At 50.4% G+C, this 25,163-nt stretch overlaps 1 protein-coding gene across 1 annotated transcript in view; it reads right to left on the bottom strand.

Annotated features, from left to right (window-relative positions):
• Positions 1-850: 850 nt before the first annotated feature.
• The window catches only part of LOC102243068 (probable inactive 1-aminocyclopropane-1-carboxylate synthase-like protein 2), a 105,321-nt gene continuing 81,008 nt past the window's right edge, over positions 851-25,163 (bottom strand). Inside the window, exons 2-15 of the mRNA XM_014543304.1 lie at positions 12,284-12,834; positions 10,945-11,004; positions 8,397-8,467; positions 8,016-8,085; positions 7,764-7,830; positions 6,738-6,835; positions 6,394-6,471; positions 5,959-6,059; positions 4,933-5,022; positions 3,914-3,959; positions 3,683-3,824; positions 2,224-2,366; positions 1,984-2,137; positions 851-1,270 (exon numbers count right to left, since the gene is read on the bottom strand). Of these exons, the coding sequence (XP_014398790.1) occupies positions 1,188-1,270; positions 1,984-2,137; positions 2,224-2,366; positions 3,683-3,824; positions 3,914-3,959; positions 4,933-5,022; positions 5,959-6,059; positions 6,394-6,471; positions 6,738-6,835; positions 7,764-7,830; positions 8,016-8,085; positions 8,397-8,467; positions 10,945-11,004; positions 12,284-12,793 (1,713 nt within the window). The 5' untranslated portion in view covers positions 12,794-12,834 and the 3' untranslated portion in view covers positions 851-1,187. The remainder of the gene's footprint in view (positions 1,271-1,983; positions 2,138-2,223; positions 2,367-3,682; positions 3,825-3,913; positions 3,960-4,932; positions 5,023-5,958; positions 6,060-6,393; positions 6,472-6,737; positions 6,836-7,763; positions 7,831-8,015; positions 8,086-8,396; positions 8,468-10,944; positions 11,005-12,283; positions 12,835-25,163) is intronic.

Raw genomic sequence — 25,163 nt, 5'->3', positions numbered from 1 at the left:
GGGGGGGGGGGGGGGGGGGGGCCAGGCAGACACCTGACTCTTCAGGAACAGACAGGGCCCAGGAGCCTCCAGACAGGACTGGGCATGGGTGGGGGTGGCACGCTAGCAGTGGTTTTCTTCGTCTCTGCCCAAGTCCTTTCCACACAGTCTCACACTGAATCCTTCCAAATGCCCACACGGCCAGTATTCAATCCCCACTAAAGCCAAGGGTTGGTCTCCTCATCAAAGAAGCTGTGAGAGAGGCTCACGGGGACAGTATTCTCATGCCTGTTTTGCTGATGAGGAAGCTGAGGTTAAAAAAGTGAGGTTACTCAGCCAAGGTCACAGAGCTAGCTGAGAAAAAATGTCTGACTTCTAATCGAGTGCTCTTTATTCAACACTGACACCTAAAAAAAAAAACTGGAGGGGGCATTTGCAGAGGCTGTGATCGGAGTCCGTGTTACCCAGCTCCTGCCGGGGTGAAAGAAGAAGTCCTGGAATTGGGTGTCACCCTGGTCTTGGCTCTAACTTCTGGAGGGACTCAGGCCACTGTCATCCTGGAGGTTTAGTTCAACCTCACACTTTGGAAAATGTGGCCATTTCTAGACCATCCCACCCTGAGCAGGTGCTGGGGTAGTGACTCCCAGGGCATCACACACACAATGTCAAGGAAAGGCCAAGTCCTTGGGCAGTGGGACAAGAAGAAAGGCGGTCAGCCACTCCTATACAACTTGAGCCTTCCCCTTTCTCCTCCATCCCATACAGCCGCGCTGCCCAATACGGAAGTTGCTAGCCACATGTGGCTATTGAGCACTTGGAATATAGGTAGTCTGAATTGGGACACACTGGATATTAAAGACATAATCTGGACTTTAGGAGAATATAGAATTTATTAGATATAGGATACAAAACAAAACTCATCCAAAGCTCTCTTTATTCCCATAGGCTTTCCCACCAAAATCTCCTATAATCATTTCACACCCCAAAACCACTAGCAAAGATTAAAGATATCAAAGCTCCCAGAAATGACAGATGCTCAGTGGAAGGAGGGCGATGGTGGGATCAGATGAGCTCATTCCTGGAGCCCCACTGTTTGCTCTGTCACAGCAGCAAGTCAATACTATACCAGAGGCTGATGTCAGGGAAATTCTAAACATGTGATTGGCTGGAGCTTCTGGTTAGGGGTGTGGGGGGAGAGGGTGGAGCACTTATTCCCCCAGTACGCACTTCATTTGCTTCTCTACCCAATACTGCTTCTGCTCCAATAGTGCCTGTGAGAACCGGTTCATGGCTGGAGGATCCAAATGGAGACAGAGAAAAAGAAAGATTTAGTAGGTTTGCAGGTAATGGTAGACCATCACGGAGCCTCTCGTTCAGGGATGTTGAACTTCAGCCTGCTCTTCTTTGGGATGCATTTCCAAGTCTACCCACCACATCTCTAATGGGGTTTTTTCAGCTTCATTGTCACAGCATCAGCTTGCCAGACACCTTCGTGTCTCATATAAAATCCTATAACCTGGCGATAGACTTGGACTCATCAGGGTTTCTATTGCCTTTAGTGTCCTTCACTCAGTCTGTTCTCCTCAGTAGCTCAAAATTTATTTTTATAACATAAACACTCTTTCTTCACTGCTCGATTCCCAGCAGGTAGAACAGTGTCCAGCATGTGGTGGAATGCAACACATCATTGTTAAATGAATGTCATGTTCTCATAACCTTCAGAGGAGAATCTGACTCCAGAGAATAACATCCAGGGACATCCATGACCATCTGCCTGTCTATCTCACCTACTAACTCAAGCCCCACAGGGCAGAGGACCACTTCTGATTAGTGCCCTGCTCAATGTAATCCCAGGCAGGTCATGTAATCCCTGTTTGCGAAGGAACTTAATCAAAATATGAAAGTGCAAACCATCTATGGTATAGATACACTGTAGCTATAGCTACTCAGCTATAGGACTACAGGAGTGGAAGACACCAGGATTGGAATGTCAGCACCACTCACCGACTTTCAGGCGGAGGGGATTATCCGTAAAGGTGAGGCGGAACCAGCCAGGCTCCTTACACATGTAGGCCTTGCCAGGGGCCAATAGGAGCTTGTTGTCCAGGAAGCGGCGATAAAGGAGCTGCTCTTCCTCAAATGTGCATGGGTCCAGGTACTAGGGAAGGCAGGGGGACAGAGCTGAGCCCAAGACCTATCAGGCAGGTCTGCCCAAGGACACCTGTCCTCATTTCCAGAGCTCACCTCTTTCAAGTTGACCCAGATATAGAGACCAGAGCCACGATTGAGAAAAGGGATCTTCAATGTCTTCAACCTGTTAGTGATGTATCTGTGAGCTTCCTGCATCCGGGAGCGATTAGTGGGCAGGTACACGTTGTCAATCCATTCTGGATGGGGGTAGGGGGAGAATGGTGTCACAGGTCTTGTGACACAGAACTGCCAAGAATTCTTTGCCACATGCTCCCTACCTGGACTTCCTGGCAGCTATTTCTGTCCAAGACTGACTCTGTACTATATTTGAGCTGATAGCATCCATATTCGAAACTCACCTCCTACCTACCTACAGCTGTGGAGGAGACACTGGGCGTCTCAGTAAACCTGTAGGAGTGTTCTGTTTGAGTTTACAGCTCTGACACTAAGTCAGGGTTGATGCTGCTGTTGTCCAATGAGCAAGAAGCAGGAACTCACAGCTCCCCATACCTCCTGCCTTACAGCCTCACACAGTGGACTTTGTTGTATTTGGCGATGATCTTAGCCCAGTTGTTCTCAGCATTGGCAGCACATAGAACCACCAGGGGAGCTTGTGAAAATGCTCATGGCCAGGTTATATCCCCAGATCACCTAAGTCAGAACTTTGGGGTGGAGTCCACACATTGGCATTTAAACTCCCATGTAATTCCCAAATTGATAGCCATGTTCACAGGGCTGGGAACCTGGTTTCTGCCAAATATCAAAGGGCCTGGTACCATGTAGGGACATAGGTAATTGGATTTCTCCTTTTACTCACCCAAAGATGAAAGTTAAGTTGTTTTCTCAACCAGATTATTTGGTTACTTTCATTTATTTAATTATATCCCAGCTTTTAATTGAAATCTTTTAGACTGGCATCTGTTCTACTACAGGCAATTAAAGAAAGGGGCCCTTCTCTATGTTTGGGCCATGGCACTAAAGGGGGAAGTTCTCCCTGACACCAGCATTCACATCAGATCCAAGGGGCAGAAGAACCCAAGGGCCATAGATGTAGCCACAGCAACTTGCCCAAATGGCAGCGCTTCCTTGGCCACCTTGGCAGGTGAAGTTAGGTCAGACTTGAGGAGTCAGGGTACTTATTTCTTTGTAATCTTTGCCTGAGCAAGCAGAATATTGGAAAGGGGAAAGAGGCCTTGACGTAAGGACGGATTTCTGAAGTTCCCCCTGAAGTCTGCATATGATTGTCTATCCCCTTTCCAGGTAGAGCACGAGCTACCAAACAGCCAGAAATTAAAGCCCATCCTGGCTTTTAGACCAGCACCTCCCGCTTCTGTCTACATCCTCGTGCCCCCTCTGAGCTGCATCCTGCCTTCCTTCAAACTTCCTGTCCTCCACCATGACACCTGAGACAGCAAACAGGATGTCAGGGGACTGAAGGCATGTCAGAGGCCCAAGCAGACCCAGGAATCCCCCGTGGCCCTGAGCACCGAGATGCCTGGATGGAGCTCAGTACCTCTGTCCTGGAGCAGCCGACACAGCTTGTGCTGGGTGATGCCAGAGATGCCGTGGAGGAAGCCAAAAGCGCCCACAGCAGAGACCACCTCCTTGTTGTGGGTGTACAGAGTGCCAAAACGGAAGCCAGAGATCCCAAATCCCTAGAGGAAGAAAGGGAAACCTGGTTGGTCTGCCTTCTGCTCTTGGTTCCTCTTCCCTCCCAACTCAAGGACAGGCAACTGGGACTCACCTTACTGGTGCCCCAGATCACATGGGTCCTGTTGGGGTCAGGTAAACTGGAGAGGAGACAGTACAATCAAGGTTATAGAGAAATGTTTGAAGGATAAAGATAGGGTCTTTGTGTGAAAAGGAGGAAAAGGACTTGAGGTCCTTCCTCAATAGAAGGACCTACAGGGTAAAATTTCAAAACACAATTGCCCCAGTTAAGCCAAGAAATGAATACAAGGTATTTTGGGGGAACAAGATGAGACAGCTCTCACGTGCCTATTGAATAAAATCAGGACCCTCAGCCTGGCTTGTGGGCCTGTCTCCAGCTGGTCCCAAGCCACCTCCTGTCAGTCGGTTCTTCACACATGAGGTACACCCACCATTTCTAAAATGTGCTCACTTCTTACTGCTCCACCTATGTTAATACTTTTACTTCATCCGGGAATGCCATTTCCTTGCTTTGGCTGTTAGAACCCTATCCTAGGGCCAAACACTGTTCTTAAGAAAGTTCTGCCCCCTGTCTACATTTCCCCTAGGAACTTATCAAGAGGTTCCTACATGGAACTTCAGCAGGACTTCATCTTGACTTTTTAAAATAGATGTTTTATTGATTTTTAGAGAGAGAGAGGGAAGCAGAGAGAGAAAGAGAAACATCAATGTGAGAACAGAGCATCAATCAGCTGCCTCCTGCACACTCCTTACTGGGGATCCAGCCTTCAGCCCGGGCATGTGCCCTGACCAGGAAGTGAACCAACAATCTTTTAAGAGGTCACCCAACCAACTGAGCTACACTGGCCAGGGCCATCTTGACTTTTGATAGTGCACTTTCCACCTTGCCCTCAGGTTTCCTCATGTACAAAATGGCATTTAGAAGAGAAGATATTTGAGAGGTTAGATGAGGCCTTGCTAGTTTTCTAATTCCAGTTTTCTAATTCTAGTTTTCTAGTTCCAAGCACTTAGCCAATTAAATTAAAGGCACATAAACTGATCCAGCAAAGCAGTTTATGATTCTCATTCCCACTCCAGCTGAGACCAACTCACCTTTCCATGCTCAGAACACTGTGGAATGGGATGGATTCATCAAACACAGTCCCCCTGTATATCTCATCAATAATCACATGTAGGTTGTACCTGCAAGTTAGGCAGAAAAGTGAAAACATCAAAGTTCTCTCTCAAATCTTAACTCACTTTCTGTTATGGTCAATTCTGGATACAGATCAGATCCTCCTATTGCCCCAGCAGCCCATCCACCAAAGATCAGGGTAAGGCAGAGGGGCTGGTGCACCAGAAAGGACCTTACACACGGCTAGGGAGTACTTGGAAGGCATAGAATACAAAAGACACACATGAGAAAATCTTACTGAACCTTTCAATCCTCAAGCAGAGACCACTTCGGGGTATTAAGTGTACATTGTGTTTATTCTCCCATTGGCCCTCTGAGGCAGTACTGTTCTCTCCATTTCACAGATAAGACAAAGTTAATAACCCTCTATTAGCAGCTTTTGGAGCTGGAATTTGAACCCAATTCTGTCAAATTCTACGGTATCTAGCCCAGGACTTGCAATGTTCTTCTTCTTGTCCCCATGCTCTGCTATTGATTGCTCTGGCTTATATGAGGCTTGGACAAGTGCATCACTTCTAGAGAATAGAAGACTATCTACCCTCACTAACAGGGATGTTTCTGGACTCCAGACATGTCAGATATGAAATGTTCTTAGGAATAGGACATTTCTTCATCTTCATCCCACATCATCCGACAGTCTCTCTTTCCTGGCACCTCAGGGCAAGTAGTTTGGAAGTGGATTCTGGGAAAGTGCTCATGCTACAAGAAGTGATTGTTACATAGGTGTCTGCACATAGACAAACACTAGAAAGAAATTGAGGAAAAGAGAATGGTGGAAGGTATAGCATGTGGTTACATTTTCCTTCATTCCCATTTCAGTTAGTTGTACACCACTTTGCAGAGTACAATAAGCAGTAAGCATAGTTAGGGAAAATTATTTCTGGTTCTGACTTCTTGTCCATGACCGATGGCAATTGGTTTAATTTCAAGGGTTAAACCCCTACCTCTTGGCAAATTCCAGGTATTCCATCAGTGAGTCCAAACTGCCGATGTCTCCCAGAGAATTATTGGGGTTGAAGAGAACAAGACCTCTGACCTTTTTCCCCTGAAAGAACCAAACATAACCCAATGAACACAAATACTTTACATCTACTTCATGTTCAGCCAATGTCAGTCAGGACACCTAATATAGGTCACATAATCAAGGTCTAGGTTTGATCTTGAAGCACCTATCATACTGCCCCCAGGGCAGAGCAGGAAGCAGCACTGGGGACTGCCACTGAGAAGGCTCAGGGCTCCCAGAGGAACATGCCCCTGGGACACTGCCTCTTCTGAAGAAGGAGCCCGCACAGTCTTGCTGAGGAAGTAGCAGAGTAGTCTCAGCACTGAACCCCCTTCAGGGCAGCAGTGCCCACCCTGACCCATGGTCCTCTCCTTACCTTAAACTTAGCCTCCAGCAGGGCTTTCTCCAACTTGTCCACAGTCAGCTGGAATGGCTGGGTGTCCGCCTCAGTGATCTGGAACACAAACACTGTCTGAGGACCGCCCATCTGACTGCTTCTAAGCTTTGATCCCTCATTCCCATAAACTCTGAACAATCCTTGGCCTTCATACCCAGGGTACCAGTCCCACGGGCCCTCTTTGCTCTGATTTCCTTATCCTTGCCCAACACCACTTATATGAGAGGAAAGCAAGCCTCCCCACCCCACCCTATGCCTTCAATTGCCTTCCAGAACATTCCATTGCCTAGGTGGGCTGAGCAGGGAAAGGGCCCCAGTCTGACCTCACTGTCCAGGTGGACACGAATCAGCTCAACATTCACATATAGGCTGGAAGTAAACGTGAAGCCAGAATAGAAGGGGGTGATGATCAGAAAGGCATCTGGAAGCACAGGGAGATAAGGCTGTCAGTCCAGGGTCTCTTGTTCAGAACCTACCACACACCACCTGACCCCGAGACCAGCAGCAACTCTATCAACAGGGTAGCTTACTTGGCCAATCCCTCCTACTTGGGGATTAATGCTTTGGGGCTCAGGCCCTGTAAAAGGTAGCTATTCTTATAAACAATATTTGGGGAATAAAACTCTAGTGTAGTCCTTGGGACTACACTAGAGAAGGAGACAAGGAAAGAACCCTGTTCTCAATGGCTCAGAAACCAGGGCACAAATCAAGCCAGCCCTCCTAGCAGGGTGAGCACGGGGCACTCACAAATTCTGGTCAGCTCCACAGCAAACACCGGAGGCTGCTTCTCCACATGACTCAGGTTACCTGCAACTAGTGGCCTCATACATTCTTCTCCTCCCATCATTTGGCCTTATTGATGAACTAACCAAATACCTACTGACTTGAATGAAACTGGCCACCTTGGTAACTACTTTCCATGCAGCCAAAGCTCATTAAAGTCTGAGACTCTTGCTTGGACATTGTTAAGAGGGACATTGAGAACAGATCTCTCAGCCTTACTTGATCTAGAATTAATTAGACATTATTTTTAGGAGGAGGTGATAGAAATTCTATACAGTTTAAGCCAGTTTACCAGGACTCTCTGTGTTGAAGTTGAGCCCCAAGTCCCAGCTAATAATATAACGGGTTGGCTCCCGCCATCACCATCCCTAGGGCATACCTCCTTGAGGACTCTCCCATGATTTCCTTCCTCATTAAGTGGGGATCCAAATCCCTCACTCCTACAGAAATAGTAGGAAGATGTTCTAACCAGTGTAGGAGAGTCCTAGCACATTAGGGGAAGGGCCTGAATCAAGATGTTTTTCTTCTCTGAGGCCCCTGAGGGAAAGCAGAGCCCGTTGACTTACCGCCTGGATTACATAGCACCAAGGTCAAGGCAGAGAAGATAGCACAGCAGCCACTTAGAACAACCACCTGAAGAAGATGCACAGAAAGTACAAGTCAATCCCCATGTATGAAGGACTAGTACCCATTGGCTTTTACTTTTCTTGACCCTGATGGGTCTCTGCTGGTTCTCCCTGTACCCTCTGGAATATGCAGAGTCCCTCAAGAATACAGCCCTCCACTAGGACAGCAGTGAGGCTGGGAAACTGACTCACATTTTCGGGATCAAGCTGCTCAGGTGCCTTGCAGTAGTAGGTCAGGAACCGGGCTACTTCTTCCCTCAGGCTACGGAGAAACCCAGAGAGATCTTGTGGTTCCCAGGTCTAGACTGTAGTCTTTTCCAAAGGGCAGAGTCCAAATATGCTATAGGGTTTCTGACAGAGGCTATCAGTTCCCTGGGTTACAGATGGTAAATCTCGCCAGGATCTCAAGCCTTTGGAATTAATCAGCAATGCCATTTGTACTACAGCAGGCTACCTCAGAATGTTGAACTGTAGGCATGTTCTAGAAGTTGTTCCCCAAAGAATCTGATACTTTGAGCCCTTCCCTGCACGGTGCCTGTGGACCAGGAGGCCATAGATCTGGAAGTTACTTACAATGCATGTCCACTCCAATCAGGATATTGCAGAAGGTCATCATCAATGTAGTTCATGTCACTCCGACTCAACTGTTGACAAATAAAGCATGAGGACAGCCAGACAAGGGAAGTCCCACAGTCCCCACAGTCTTCATCCTACTCCTAGGATGCAGGTGGGCATTTGCCCTACAACACAGGGCCTCCCAAAGGGCAATGGGGACACATGCTGCATGCTCCTCAAGGAAGGGAGGCCCTGACCTTCTTATCAGATCACACAAATGGATAACTTACTGAGAACTGCTGAATTAACAGCCTCCCCAACTGTACACTTGGGCCAGGGGCTCCCTTGTCAGTCTACCCAAAATATACCCATCCAAAGAATACCTCTGAACAGTCAGAAAATCCAGGAGATGACACATGCTATTCTAGAAGCCGTTTCCCCACTCCCTTTCCCAATCGCCTAAGTCCCACTCCTATAGCTACCACATGCTAGGGGGACTGGGCCTGAATATGGGCCCCAGCAGCCCGGAACTTGGCTTACCCTTTCAGTCAGCAGATCAATGCAGAGTTTGTTCTCACTGAGGCCAAGGTTAATGAAGCCCTGCAGATGGAAGGAATCTGAGATCAGTCCTTCTGCCCAGCCTAGATGAACCCTTTAAACATGTCAAAAAGTACTCTTCCCGGATGATTTCCAAAGGGGAGAGCTCACTGTCCCATGAGGCAATTCAATCCACGTTTACATGTTTGAAAGTTTCCCACAGCCCCAAAATCATACAGCTTGCAATATCCCCCTTTAGAGCCACAGAGATAAATAATAGTTATATTACAAACCAGTGACCAATCATTGGGTTCTTATTATGTGCCAGACACTAGACTAAGTGCTCCACGTGAGTTGCTTTTCATTTCACTATTCCTGAGAATAAAGTTCTAATATGGTCCCTACTTTTAAGTGAGTGAAACTAAGAAAGATCGAATAGCCTACTAGCCATATGACCTTGGTGATGGGTAGACTTTACCTGCCTGCCCCAGAATCTGGATCCTTAAGCACCACAGACCCAGCCTCATACCCATCTCTGTTATTTCCACTTCCAGGTACAGGATTTTCAAGTTATTAGAGGAGCTATAGTTCTTCAGAGTCCCAGGGGTACCTGACTCACTTGGCCCCCAGAAAAGCACATGGCCACTGAGCACATGTCACTCAGCTAGAAGCAGAGAGATGATATACTCATGCCATCCTCTACTCTCTGACTGGAGAGCTGTTGTGAACATCCCTTGCTGGAAGCCTTTCATTGACCCCTTGTCACCCTTAGGATAATATCTTACCCCTGTCCTACCCCTGTCCACACTTCTTGTCACAGCCCTCATTGCCCCTACTCTATCCGCATGGGCCTCCTTTTCCATTCACTCCAAGTCCTTCCCACCTAAAGCTTCACACATGTTGTTGTTCCCCTTCAGAGGACCTCCTATCTCACCACCACCCACCATCCCACCACCACCACCTTTAAGACAAAGGTGGCATCCCCTCAGTGCTCTCAGCAACATTATTGTTTCTTTCCCAATGGCTGATGACTATCATCTCTAGATTGAGTTCAATGAGGGCTGGTTCACTTACACCTATGACCACAGTGACTCCTGGAGGGTAAGAGCAGGGGTTAGGGAAAGAAACCAGAGGGAAAGAATGGAATCCAATCTCAACCTTAGTAGGTCAGGAACCGGGCTACTTCTTCCCTCAGGCTACGGAGAAACCCAGAGAGATCTTGTGGTTCCCAGGTCTAGACTGTAGTCTTTTCCAAAGGGCAGAGTCCAAATATGCTATAGGGTTTCTGACAGAGGCTATCAGTTCCCTGGGTTACAGATGGTAAATCTCGCCAGGATCTCAAGCCTTTGGAATTAATCAGCAATGCCATTTGTACTACAGCAGGCTACCTCAGAATGTTGAACTGTAGGCATGTTCTAGAAGTTGTTCCCCAAAGAATCTGATACTTTGAGCCCTTCCCTGCACGGTGCCTGTGGACCAGGAGGCCATAGATCTGGAAGTTACTTACAATGCATGTCCACTCCAATCAGGATATTGCAGAAGGTCACCATCAATGTAGTTCATGTCACTCTGACTCAACTGTTGACAAATAAAGCATGAGGACAGCCAGACAAGGGAAGCCCCACAGTCCCCACAGTCTTCATCTTACTCCTAGGATGCAGGTGGGCATTTGCCCTACAACACAGGGCCTCCCAGAGGGCAATGGGGACACATGCTGCATGCTCCTCAAGGAAGGGAGGCCCTGACCTTCTTATCAGATCACACAAATGGATAACTTACTGAGAACTGCTGAATTAACAGCCTCCCCAGCCACACACTTCGGCCAGAGGCTCCCTTGTCATTCTACCCAAAATATACCCATCCAAAGAATACCTCTGAACAGTCAGAAAATCCAGGAGATGACACATGCTATTCTAGAAGCCGTTTCCCCACTCCCTTTCCCAATCGCCTAAGTCCCACTCCTATAGCTACCACATGCTAGGGGGACTGGGCCTGAATATGGGCCCCAGCAGCCCGGAACTTGGCTTACCCTTTCAGTCAGCAGATCAATGCAGAGTTTGTTCTCACTGAGGCCAAGGTTAATGAAGCCCTGCAGATGGAAGGAATCTGAGATCAGTCCTTCTGCCCAGCCTAGATGAACCCTTTAAACATGTCAAAAAGTACTCTTCCCGGATGATTTCCAAAGGGGAGAGCTCACTGTCCCATGAGGCAATTCAATCCACGTTTACATGTTTGAAAGTTTCCCACAGCCCCAAAATCATACAGCTTGCAATATCCCCCTTTAGAGCCACAGAGATAAATAATAGTTATATTACAAACCAGTGACCAATCATTGGGTTCTTATTATGTGCCAGACACTAGACTAAGTGCTCCACGTGAGTTGCTTTTCATTTCACTATTCCTGAGAATAAAGTTCTAATATGGTCCCTACTTTTAAGTGAGTGAAACTAAGAAAGATCGAATAGCCTACTAGCCATATGACCTTGGTGATGGGTAGACTTTACCTGCCTGCCCCAGAATCTGGATCCTTAAGCACCACAGACCCAGCCTCATACCCATCTCTGTTATTTCCACTTCCAGGTACAGGATTTTCAAGTTATTAGAGGAGCTATAGTTCTTCAGAGTCCCAGGGGTACCTGACTCACTTGGCCCCCAGAAAAGCACATGGCCACTGAGCACATGTCACTCAGCTAGAAGCAGAGAGATGATATACTCATGCCATCCTCTACTCTCTGACTGGAGAGCTGTTGTGAACATCCCTTGCTGGAAGCCTTTCATTGACCCCTTGTCACCCTTAGGATAATATCTTACCCCTGTCCTACCCCTGTCCACACTTCTTGTCACAGCCCTCATTGCCCCTACTCTATCCGCATGGGCCTCCTTTTCCATTCACTCCAAGTCCTTCCCACCTAAAGCTTCACACATGTTGTTGTTCCCCTTCAGAGGACCTCCTATCTCACCACCACCCACCATCCCACCACCACCACCTTTAAGACAAAGGTGGCATCCCCTCAGTGCTCTCAGCAACATTATTGTTTCTTTCCCAATGGCTGATGACTATCATCTCTAGATTGAGTTCAATGAGGGCTGGTTCACTTACACCTATGACCACAGTGACTCCTGGAGGGTAAGAGCAGGGGTTAGGGAAAGAAACCAGAGGGAAAGAATGGAATCCAATCTCAACCTTTCACCTTTCTTGGGCATGTCACTCTATTTTGTGCCCATTCCCTTATCCATAAAGAGAAAATACCACCTACTTCTTAAGACTGGGAAGAGTAAGCGAGAGAGCACAGTACTTGGCACAGGACTCAGTAAATCCTAGTGACTGGGCCTCTCTAGTGTGCCCTTCCCACCACCCACATCCTCACCGAGGTGTTCTTGTCCTCATGGTATTTGTCTCCTTGGTAGGCTATAAAGTCCTTGAAGCTGGACTTGTATGAGGCGGAGATGTCAATCCCACGGGTGGATAGGTCACAGCTGACAACTGCAGCTTTCGAATCACTCAGTTGGTGACTTAGCTGGTCAGGCTTCCTGGGCAATCGGGCCTGCTGTCCACCTCCACCCCTTGAGTCCAGGGAAAGGCGAGGCAGTTGGAGCTCCAGGCTACTTGTGGCACCAGCCTGTAACAGGTTGACCACCTCGCCCAGTAATTGGACGAGGATGGCTTCCTGCTCCCTGGTGTCCTGACTGTGCCGTTGCTTCTCCTGCTCCAGGTCCTCCTGCAGGTGCCTGATCTTCAGCTGCCTGGAGTACTCATCTATGAGCTGTCGCAGGCGCAGGATCAGCTCCATCACTGGGGGGTGGGGCTTCTGGGTTTTGAGGCCCTGGTCCTTCATTTGGCCACAGGGCTTGTGGAGGCTGTCAGATTGGTGACTCATAGTCTGGGTCTTGGTTGTGGTCTCAACAAGCTTTCCTGAACCTACAGAGAAAGAGAGAGACCATGTACTGCAGTAACATAGACTTCCCCTGGCCTCTGTGTCCTCCCTCATACACACTAGGTTAGAGAACTGAAGTGGTTCTGAAAGAGTTACCTACTCATGCAAGGGCAATGCCTAAGTGGCCCCAGCCCGGACCCTTGAGCAATGTGCTTCTGGCATCAAGCCCTGGTCATCAAAGCCCTCAAATTACCACCACAAGACAAAAAGAAGCAAAAACAACAATAGTAACAAAAACACATTAAGCCCAGTGGAATGATCACTTTTGATGAGATTGTTAACATTGTCCGACAGATGTGGCACTGATCTTTAGCTAGAGAACTCTCTGGAACTATTAATGAGATCCTGGGGACTGCCTAGTCTGTGGGCTGCAATGCTGATGGCCAACGCCTTGGTGACATCATAGATGACATCAGCAGTGGTGCAGTGGAATGCCCAGCTAGTTAAGAACTACAAAGGAAAATGTTTCAATTAAAGATCATTTGACAACCAAAAATATTTTTTTTCTGAGGAAAAAATAATCTTAGGGCTCACTTTGAGGAAAAGTAGAAACTGAACAGACAGGCTCTGAGTTCTCCACCCTGTGCTTCAACTAGAGCAATTCCCCCTTCATAGTGTTCTAAGAAAGGAGAGGGATGCTGCTGCTATAAGAAAGGAGAAGGGAGGGAAGGAGGGAGGGAGGGAGGGAAGAAGGAAAGAAGGAAGGGAGGGAGGCCAGTATGTGAGGGCATCCTGTTGGAGGCACCGGGAGGGAGGGAGGGAGGGAGGGAGGAAAAAAACCTTGTCACTTCTGTTATTGGTTTGTGGCACCAACGCTTCAAAGTACTGGACACCATGCCCAACCTCTCCAAACTATGTTTGGTCAGCTTGTGATGTTCCCATAGCAACCTATACTTCGAAGTGACAATACTGTTACTTGTTCAGTGTCTGTATATATAGTTATTTCCTTAGCACAGTGCCTGGCATGTGGGTAACTAGTTGTTTAAAGCGGTTAGAATGAGAACTTCTACAGACAGGTTTATGGAGCAGAAAATGGGGGTGAGGTCAAGTAACCAAAAGAACTGTGTTTTCCTGGTAAAATGTATTTTCTAATACAAGGAAACTGAGCATGCAGAAGGCCAGAAGGAAACCTGGCAGGTGGGCCTCTGCCAAGACCAGTCCTTTCTATTAAAAAAAAAAAGCCTATTGTGAATGATGCTTTTCATAAAGGCAATAATGTCCCTAAACTGTCTAGTGTTGAGGTATACCAACCTCTGCTCAAGTCTTTTGCCTATACCTGTGGTTTCAGTATTCCTCAGCTTCCGACCATCTATACCTCTCAAGTCGCATGCAGGGGTCTTCTACAGCAGCTAGAGCAGTGTCTCGGAACCAGCCCAGCTGGTGCCAACAGCCCTCTGATAAGAGCTGAAGGACACACAAACAGTAGAAGCCAAGAAGGGGACATGGACATGGGAAATGAACCAGCAACAAGCCGGCTCATGATCATTCATCTCTAGCACATGGGTACACTCTTCAGACCCAGGACACTTTGAATGTCACTTTTCCTAGTGCCCTACAAACCCTCTCCCTCTGCCTTGCCCTCCAGCCTTCCTTCCCCTTGCTCAGAGCCTCCCCTGGTGTCTCAGTATCCTAACCTAATTCGATTCTTCCTTCTTAGTGTGGCAGTACGATAAGCATCATAGAGTTTTCTTAACATGCATGGGAAACAAGGTGTTTGGGGATATGGATCCCTAAGTACTAGTGGCAAAATTGAAAGCTCAGGCCAAAGCACCCTGGAGAAGCCTAGATTCTATTCTATAGTAACTATTCACCAATTGTCCAAAGTCAGAAGAACTATTTCCCCTGTCCTGGCATCAGTTTTTCCATATGTAGATGAGGAGATACTTGCCTCAAGTCAAGGTAATAAAACGGAAGCTCAATGAAGACAAGTAACTTCTATGGTTCCCCAGTAGAGCCAGGATTTAAGCCTTAGACCTCTACGTTAACCCAGAACTCTCAGAGGAGAGAACCAGCAGACAACCAGCCCTTGCATGGACCGTTCCCTTCACCTCACATTCCCCCAGAGATTTCAGGTTCTAAAGTTGGACTACTATGTCCAACAATATTGTCATCTGGTCCTATGGGTGACTTGGAGTCCTTGGACAGAGCAAACAAATTTCTGGAAGTGGTTTCCTTAGTCCTCGAATTTCTCAAAGGCTCATTTTTTAAATACAGTGTCCAGCATACAGAACATCCAGCCACACGAACAAACAGCATGAGCTAAAACCAGCACAGACAACAGAAAGACCAACTGGACTCCAGCTGCCAGGAATAGATGTAAGATCATTGCTTTCCCGTTCATGGGAAGGGATCCATGAGAGGGCAGTGAGGTCTGGGACCCCTTTTGGACCATAGGCTGCCCAGCTTCTGCCATTGTTCCATGGCACAGAGGGGGTTCCTGGTTAGGGTTTGTTGATGGTTACTGGTCACTAACCAATGAGTGACTGAAGACAGGAATGGAGGAATCGATCAGTTTTTGGTCCCAGGTGAATGCTGACAGTGGAATGATTTGCCTACTCTAGGGCCTAGAGGAAAACCCTCATGTTCCTCAACCTCCTGCATTTCCCACCACTCCCTCAGCTGATGCTCTCTCCTAGCAGTGGGCCCCCCTCCCAGCACAGCGCTGTCCCGTGGATTTGCCAAAAGGGGTCGCTGAATCCTAACTTTCCTTCCTGGCTCAGAAAACTCAGGGCAGCTACAGCTCAGGACTCAGAAGCCAGGGTGAGAGTGGAAGGGAAGGCCTGGGAAGGCCCAGAACCCCTCCTAGAGCCGCCAGTGTGTCTTCTGCAAGTACCATGTCCAATAAAGTACTGGCACCTGGCTGGGCTCAGGCAATACAATCCCGTTCTAACTCAAATCAACCCCTGTACTCTGAGGGCCTCTAGGATATTGGTCTTACAGGCAGGACCCAGGCTCAGTGATCGCACAACTAGAAATCATCAGTGGAAGGATTAGATTCCAGATTTGGCAAATACTTGCTCCCTCCTCCATTCCCCTTCCAACCCAGTTCCTTTTGGCTTCTCTGTTCCAAGGGCAAAGCAAGATTCCAAGTCTGGCATCTGCCTTGGCCTAACTCAGAAGGCCTTGGTTCTCTTTGCTGGTGGGAAGGCATGGAGGGAAGCAGAGTTCCTCCTCAAAGAACACTGCCTGTCTGCCCTCGGCTCCCCCATCCCCTGGTTTGCATCATGCTTGTCCCCTTGATTACTGTTCCCTGGGTTTTTAAGTAGTCACTTGCCCACAGGCAAATTCACTTCGGAGGGAGGAGCCTGGCAGACACAGGTGTGAGGGTAAAAGGGGGAAGATTCAGCAAATGGTCCTCTGACCCAGCTCAGAGAGAGACAGCAATGAAACCGAGGTTCTGAGGGGCCTACCTGAGAGGACCCGGCCTGTGCTCTTTGTGTGGCCAGAACCTGGGAGTCCAATGATGGGGCTTTCTTTGCTGATGTGGGTCCTGAGTTCCACATACTGGGCCTCCCAACAATGCAGGGAGGAGAATGACCTTGGTCCCACTGACCCAGGGGATGGACGTCAATCATTAAGAACCTGTTTTGAGGCCCTGTGGATGGACCTCTCATCCCAGCTCTAATTTTATCTGTATGTGTGTTCAGTGTAAAAGGGATGAGAAGGTCCATGGCTTTCATCAGACTCCCCCAGAGACCCAGAGTCATTATAAGGCAGGGGGTTCTTCCAGGGAAAGCTCGATTAGAGCCCACCACCCGGGGTGCTCCCTGCCTCCTTTGCTCTCCCATCCCTCCCCTCACCCCCAATTCTTTTGCTTTGGCTCCTCTATTTCTTCCCTCTGCCTGGATTTTTTTTTTGGAGCATCTCCTTCCAGCCCTTAGTCCACTGCCAGCCTTCAGTACCTCTTCAAATATGAGTAACCCGTTCTCCTTCCAGACCCGAGGCTCCGTTCAGTCAGTCTTTTCTGGGCTCTTTCTGTTTTCTTTCCCCAGGGTCTTCCTGCTTCTTCTGCCCCAGAGGAGTTGGCTCCAACCACCCTGTCCTCCCCACCCAGGACTCAGTATAGTGCTTAGGACATGAAGAAAAGGGTTTTGTTTCATTTCCACAGACACTATCTCTGCTTGAAGGGGGCCCACACTTCAGACCCCAGGGCCCCCTTCAAGAGCCCTGGTCCTGGGATAAAGGCCAGGCGACCTGGGCCTGGGTGTGCTGGGGAGAACGTGCAGGAGACGGCAGCAGGGGTGCCTGGGGCCTGGCTCCCTGAGGACAGCACTGTCTGGCTTTGGCGGGCACTGAGCTCATCTGATGGCGATGGTCCCGAGAAGTTTCTCTGTCTGTGTGGGGTGTGGGGTGTGGGGTGGGCAGTGTGCTCTATATGGAGCTGTTGTCAAGCACCTGAGGTTCAAGGCACAGTTTAAGGCCCATCTCAGCCACTTACAAACCGTGTGGCTGTAGGTTATTAGGTATCTCTGGGATCAATGTCTCATCTGTGAAGAGACACGAGGGAACAGGGGTTGAGGGGATTAATGTGAAATAACGGATATAACTGTGAGCCTCTCTTTCCAGATTCTTTCAAGCCATCCGCCAAACCACTACTTCAGCTGATCATTAAAATACTCATTCTTTCAATCCATTTTCATTGAGCCTTCCTGCCTCCCTCCCCCACTGTGCTCGCCGGTCTCCTGGGGCTGTGGCCATTTCAGGGAATATTCTGGAAGGTGCTGACTCCTCTCACCCGTTCCCAGGAGACCTAGATGATGACGAGTTGAGAGTTTCCACCGGACTTTTTCTTCCAGTCGCACCACATTGACCACTTCCTCCCACTGGGAAATCTCCTGACGGGAAATCTCCTCCTTGTCCCCAAGAGCCCTGCTCTGACTTCCTCACTTCTGCTGACCTGGGTCTTCCCTCAAAACCAGACTCTGCGGAGCTGGTCTCCCTCCTCCCTCCTCCCTTCTCCCTAGGAATTCTGGGGCAGGTGCAGGCCCAGCTACCCCCACCAGCCCACTCTGCTAAGTTCTCCTCAGAGGCTGCACCCCAGAGCCCTTCAGAGAGCTGTTTCCCCCCAGCCGGGCCTCTGTATGGGGCGCATGCACTGAGTATACTAGACTCTAGAGACGCTGTGCTGAGGGCTTAGCAACGTTACCCTTCCACCCTCGCAGCCCAGGGCAGCAGTAACACCGGTGGCCACAACGGAGGCCCTGTGTGGTCTCCTCCCGCGCTGGCTCTGGGCTCGGTCATGTGACCCGAAGAGCTCAGGCCCTGGGTTTGTCCTAGTGGAATGCTTGCCCTTAGCAGCCAGCTGCCACGCAGGAAAGCAGCTCATGCGGGACTGTGGAGTGACAAGAGGCCCCGGGGAGGGAAAGTCTGAGAAAGGAGAGGCGACTAGCACAGCCCAGCCCCCGTGGAGCACGCCTGATTTCAGCCACAGGAGTAACTTCAGCAATAACACGCAACCCTGATCAACCGCCTTCCTGAGCCCCACTGACCACAGACTCGAGAGAAACAGCAAGTCGTAGTTGTTTTAAGCCAGGAAGTTCAGGGGATGATTCCTTACACAGCCAGAGAAAACTGAGACAAACTGCATGTCCTGGATTCTATCATCATCCCATGGCACCGATGCTGAACCTGAGCTCAGAGAACTTGAGTGCGTTCCCTGAGGTTGCCCAGTGAGGAAGCAAGTGTGGAGGCTGGGAAACTGCACAGTGGGCAGCTTCATGGACTGACAGCCCCAGCCCCTGTTCCCTAGGTCCAGCACAGCATCTTCCCCAGCGGGGGCACTAAGCCCAGCCTGCTCCCACGATACCTCCCCCTCCCCTGCCAGCTCCTTAGGCTCAAGGAGCCATGGGCCCAGCTGAAGGCTGAGCCACTTTGGAATGGGCTGCAGTGCAGGGCTCTTCCTGCCTGACTCCCTCCTTCTCTCTTCTCAGCCAGGGCCACAAGCCTGCGGGCCGGACCCTCCTGCCTCCTCCCACTCCCGCCCAGCATCCTTCCCAGCTGTTTCCTCAAATAGGAGGAGGTCTTTGCAATCCCATCTCAGCGTCTGTTTATCCGAGGACATGAACTGCCAGTGAGAAAGCCAAGGTGCTAACCCATGGAGCCCCTGCCTGATGCTTCCTTGGTTTCTCTCCAACATCTTAACTCTCAGGAAAAGCAGGCATCTCCCAAGGTGGCCACCGCCCAGTCCTCAGAGTCCCCAAGGCCACAGAGAAGGAAGCTGCAAGGACAAGTAAACAAGGGGCAGGAACCCCCACAGACACACGGGGGGAGCCAGGCAGACACCTGGCTCTTCAGGAACAGACAGGGCCCAGGAGCCTCCAGACAGGAGTGGGGGTGGGTGGGGGGTGGCACGCTAACAGTGGTTTTCTTAATCTCTGCCCAAGTCCTTTCCACACAGTCTCACACTGAATCCTCCCAAATGCCCACACGGCCAGTATTACAATCCTCACTTGACAACTGAGGACACAAGGCTCAGAGAGGTGAAGCCACTTGCCTGGAGTCACACAGCTACCATGTGGCAGGGCCAATACTGAGAGCCAGGTGGAGGCTGTGCAGTCAGGTGCTTTCCAAATCCTGGGTGTAAGTCCCTGTCCTTTCACATGTCCCAAGAAGACCTTGGGCAAGTTTCTTCACCTCTCTGATTCTCAGTGTCCCCGTGTATAAAACGAGGACACTAATTGTCCCTCCTCCCTAGGGACCTATTAGTTCTGCTCCCCACCCCCCACCCCTGCCTCCAGTCCCAGCAGTTTTCCGTTCCACCGCACAGTTTCCATCCTGCTATGGACACAAACAAGGTAAGGACTTTTAGAAACCCAAGCCCACGCTGATCACAATTGTACAAAAGCCAAAGTCCAGGCCTGATTCATAATCTGGTGTCGTATTTATTCCTATAGAAAAAAAATCGCAGCACATTAACAACAGAAACCCGTATAGATTAGTGAGGGACCCAGAAAGATTGGAGGCTCCAAGCCAGGACCCAAAAAAGAACCCCTGGATTCTTTCCCCATGAGGGGAGGTTTTCCACAGGGAGACAGTCCCGTGCTTTGGCGCAGGGACCTCGCTGCTTGCTCCTTGAGAAAGCTCCTGGGATAAAAATAGCCAAGCAGAAGGCGGCCCCTTCTGGGGCTTGGGGAAGAGAAGAGGAGCGATGGAGGGGAGGGGACCTTGGGTCCCAGAGGCCTGTGTCCTTGAGAAACAGGAGGGGGAGTGGGCTCTGCAATGTGGGGCCTGAGCGGGAGGTGGGAGATGAGACTTCCTGGTGAAGAGGAGGAAGGAAGGGTCAGGTCAGAACTCCCCGAATTCACGGAGCCAGAGAATCCTGAGAAAGTGCTGCTTGGGGAACGAGAAAGGAAGCGGTGGGAACTAGACTTTGATAGACCCCCTGCCACCAAACAAGGAAAATGGAGGAGCCCCCTAATCCATCCAGAGCAACGCAAAACACAGCAAACAAACAAAAACAGAAAGCGAGGCCCGCGGGACCCTGGTTTGAGTGAAATGAACCCAGGCCACTCCCAAGGGCCCATGTTCCCCAGAAGTTGTCCCCTTGCCCTTTCCAGCAGGAGCCTCCTGTCTTGTCAGCCGCATCCTCTCCGAGCATTTGCCAGGACAATGATCCCTTCCCATTTACACTCATCGCACAAATATTTAATGGGTTTCTACTTAAAAGCCTGCGCCCTCGGTTGGATATATTTGTATTCGAATAGATTGTCTAATAGATAATTGATAGCACACACACACGCGCACACACCCAGCATGTGTCAGGATCTCCACCACCCACATGTGAGCTCTGAACAGGCCCGCATGTCCCTCCAAGAGGACAGTCTTGAAATATGTCTTTAGCATTGGTTTGGTGGGGGAGGAGAAAACTGATTTCATCAGTATAAAAATTATTTATCTCCTTTTTATGTTTAAAACTCCTTTATTCATTTATCCACTCACTCAACAAATATTTATTGAGCACTTACAGGGCTGAGGATAAGGAGAGATAGGAGGGCTAACTTATATGGCTATGTTTACACGTTTTGGTCAAAATATGTTTCGAACTCCTTTCTAGCTCTGTGCTAAGTGCAGGGGACAGAATGGTGAGCAAAAGCAGATGTAGTCCCCGTGCTCGCTGACGTTACCATGAAGCGGGGGAGGTGGCCATTACTTAAACAAGTTCCCTAATAAATCCGAGGCCAGGACAGCGATAAGCACTACTCGGGAGTGCCGTTTACACGTTTTGGTCAAAATATGTTTCGAACTCCTTTCTAGCTCTGTGCTAAGTGCAGGGGACAGAATGGTGAGCAAAAGCAGATGTAGTCCCCGTGCTCGCTGACGTTACCATGAAGCGGGGGAGGTGGCCATTACTTAAACAAGTTCCCTAATAAATCCGAGGCCAGGACAGCGATAAGCACTACGCGGGAGTGTCCGAGCCAGCGACGGGCGACTGGACCTAATTGGCTGGGAGTTGGGAGACAAGGTCAGGGTGGATGTGCCAGGGGAGCAGGTGTCAAGGCAAGAAGTGAGGGTAGCAGGGACTGAAGAGGTAGTGGGGGAGATGGGCAGACGTGGACAGACCTGATAGATACTTTGGAAGTAAAATCACAGCTGGCAGAGATGAAGGGGCAGGGGCTCTTGGGTTACGGGCCCTGAATGCAACACAATATTTTAACTTATTTGGACTTTTATTTCCCAGCCTTTCCATCATGCCATGTGCCTAACTTGAGTCACCCTCAGCAACTAGGGATGGGAGTAACTCACATGGATATGTTTACAGAATCTTGTTGAAAATATAGTACAAACTCGGCAACCCTGGCTTTCGAGTCAGCGGCACCTCACGCAGCTGTCTGAACCTCTGGCTCCTCCTGAGAATTTTCCATTTTCTCCTGCCACTTTCCAGACCAGACAACTTCTCGGGAGACACAGGCAAGGGCTTTGAGCTTAGATGACAAAGTCAATCAGCTTCTCTCAACGATCAGCCCCATACCACGTGTGCTTTGGTTTGGGCGTTCCCGAAGCCTGCGACTCGGGCACTCTCAGCCTCTGCTCTGTGGCCTGCCAGCGAGCCGCACATGCACATGGCAGGACCCCTCGGCAGAGCACTCCAGAGAGAAGGGAGGTTTTTCCTCTCCCGTCATCCCTTAGACACAAGAGGGGCTGATTTCAATGTTGCCAGTCCTATCATGAGCCCCCTCTGAACACCTGAATGACCTTGAGCCTTATGTTCACATCATTTCAGGGACATTCATCCCCGTATCTCCAGCACCCGGAGCAGCACCTGCACATATTAAGTGCTCAGTAAATAACTGCTGAATGAATGAACCTGAGGATGTTCTGTTGTCTTTCATTTATATATCGGTCCCCTTGGTCTAGTTCTTCCATCACCAGCCAGTTGTGTGGAGCAGGCAGCTCTGGTCTCACTTAATAAGAAAGAAGACCTTGGTGACCAGGAGGGACAGAGAGAGGAGAGAGCTGAGGGCTGGTGCCGGTGACCTGCCCCTTTAGAGTAACTAGGGTGTGTGCTCTGTGAGCGGCCAGAGTCCCTCACGCCTCCTGGGGTGTGAGAAGCATTTGGGAGATGCCCTGTGGACACTCAAGTATTGGCATGTCCAGGTTGATGGGGTCAGTGAGATGGAAGCCTGGGAACTGGGCGGGAGGAGCAGCCAGCATACCCGCTCCGGGCTGGACCTGTGCACACAAGCGCAGGCGGATGTCAGCTCACGCAAGGACGCTCTTCCCACTCTCCAGGCCTGACCCACCGGGGATTGTTGAACCCTGTGTGCCATTTCCAGGAGTCAAGACGGAACTCATGGCACCATCCAAACTCCCACCCACACCATCATGTGGCCAAAGGAATAATGAGCGTCTACAGAACACCTACTGCGTGCAAGCCCTGGGCGCGGTCATCCCATCGTTCCGTTGTCTCACTTAATGCCCACCACAAACCAGCAAGGCATGCTTGGCCCCATTTTACACAGGAAGGGCCTGAGGCTCAGAGAAGTTGAGTGCCAGCCCAAGGTCACACAGCTCTTTAGCAGAGGCAAGGTTCAAGAGCTACCTTCCCCTTTACACTTAGGTGCCTTTTCTTGGACTGAATCCAAGACCTTGTCCCTTGAGGCAACAGGAACTTGGTTTGTGAAATCAGCTTCATTCTGGGACAAACAAGAGGACCTAGGTGGCCCATTACTGCACAGCTGCCTGGAACTCTATTCCTAGGGGCATCCTGAAGCCCCCCACTTGGCCCAGACATTCCCCTGACGCAGCGGCTCCAAACTCCACATCTAAGAGAGGCGTCTGGGAAATCTTGGGCCTTGGGGCCTCTTTCTACCCAGGCTCTGGCCAGGAAGGGGCCTGGAGCCGGGCTGCTTCTCTCAAACTGATTTTAAATAAGACTCAGCCCCCGGAGAGCCATCCATCTGAGGAAGGAGCCTGTGACATTCCTGAGGCGGCCCAGGCAGCTCTGGCAGAACCCAGAGCAGGCCAGAGGCAGCTGGCCCTGCAGCTCTGTGCCCCAAGGGGCTGCCCAGTGGCACCAGCTCTGGCCTTGTATGGGCAAAACTGTCCTACCAAGCCTGGCTTTGCAGGCAGCTTTCTCTCTATTTTAGGCCCCGGGGTAGTGTCGATGTCTCCCCTCAGCTCTCATTGGCTCAAGCATTAGCCAGGCCTGCCAGACCCTCGATGCAGCCTGGGGTGTGGGATGGGTTAGCTTGAGTCCCCAGCCTCAGGGAGGAGATCACTAAAAATAATAACAACAATAATAGCAACAACTAGCTATTATTTCTGCCAAGCATCATGCTAACAGCTTTCCATGCAGTGTCTCTTTAAGACCTTAAAGACAGACCTGGGTCACATCGTTATCCTCTCTCTACCAAGCACCTTCCTAGAAGTTGGGTAACTTGCCTAAGGTCACAGTCAGCGAGGGGCTGCGAAGCCAGGCACACTGGCTCTCAGCCACACGATGAGCAGCATTCAGCTGGCACCCAGCACTGCAGGGGCCTCCACCTGCCGCATCCAAGCCAACCCTCCACCCCACCAGGGAGCCAGAGCCTCCCGTGCTGCTCTTTGGTGGCAGGTCCGGGCCTAGATCACTCAGACTCCAAGGCCCGAGCTCTGCCCCTTCCCCTGAGCCCTGCTCCTAAGGGTCTAGCCACCCCTACTGAGCCTGGTCCAGTTCTGGGATCCTTGAAAGACAGTCTGCACAGGGAAGGGCCTGGTAACCCCGTGGGCAGCCGGGGGCGGGGTGGGGGCCGTGGGGCCCACAGACCACCCTCCCCTGCACTTTGGCATTTGCGTAGACAACTTGTACTATGGTCTTTGGAACCAGATAGACCAGGTCCAAACCCAACTTCTGCCGCTTAACAGCTGTTGACCCTGGGCAAAACCCTCAACCCATCTGAGCTCTGGTTAATTCCGCTGTTGAGAGAATTCCAGGGACAGTGGTCCAGAGATTGGCCTGGGGGTTCTGGGTACGTGCTAAAACTGGGAATGTCCTGTGAGACCCAGTATGCAGAGCACGGAGCACAGAGCCTGGCCCGGCGCAGACGCTGCACGAACACTGGGTCTGCATGGGGGCCCACTCCTCAGCGGCAGCTCCCTCCATCGCCGCCTGGCTGCCTAGGATATTTGCCTCAGAGCCCCCAGCCCAGGAGCAGAACAAAGCCCGGTGCTGCCCCCAGGGGTCCCCTCCTCAAAGTAAACCCCTTTGTCCTCGGAACCCTCCCCGCCCCCACCAGAGGCAGGCTATGTGCCAGCAGTAATCACAGAACCACTTATTCACGGAGGCTTGCACGTGCAGCCCCATCAGCGGTAATTAGGCAGCAAAGGGGGTTTGAAAGCCTGTCAGCCACTGTGGGGAGGGTGCTGAATGGGACAATCAGCCGCACCAGGCAGGGGGCCAGGGGACTGGGAAAGATGGGGAGTCTCGAGGAGGCAGCCATTGAGACAGCCACCCCACCCCCTCCAGCTGCCGCAGAATGAAGGGGTGGGGCGCTTGCTGGAGAAGCGCAGGGCAGACCGACCGCCAAGCCAGAAGACAAACTCTCCCTCTGCTCTCCCTCGTCACCACAGTATGCCCCGTAATGAGACCTGCAATGCCATGTCCTTCCCTGGGGCTCCGCCCTTTCGCAGTCGGAGAGGAAAAGAACTTCTCTAGAGCCCACTTCTCCAGATACCGGGGCTGTGGCTAAAGAGGCTCAGGGGGGCCAGGGAAGACCCTGGCGTTCTGCATTGCCAGCCACCATCCAGATGCTGCCCAGGTCCTCATCTGGGACCACACTTTGAGGACTGAGGTTTTACTGCACTGGGGACGGGGTGGGCAGAAGGGAGGTGAAAT

The sequence above is a fragment of the Myotis brandtii genome, unplaced genomic scaffold (assembly GCF_000412655.1).
Source record: "Myotis brandtii unplaced genomic scaffold, ASM41265v1 scaffold324, whole genome shotgun sequence".
Taxonomy (NCBI): Eukaryota; Metazoa; Chordata; class Mammalia; order Chiroptera; family Vespertilionidae; genus Myotis; species Myotis brandtii.
This window is presented reverse-complemented; position numbering and strand designations above follow the sequence as displayed.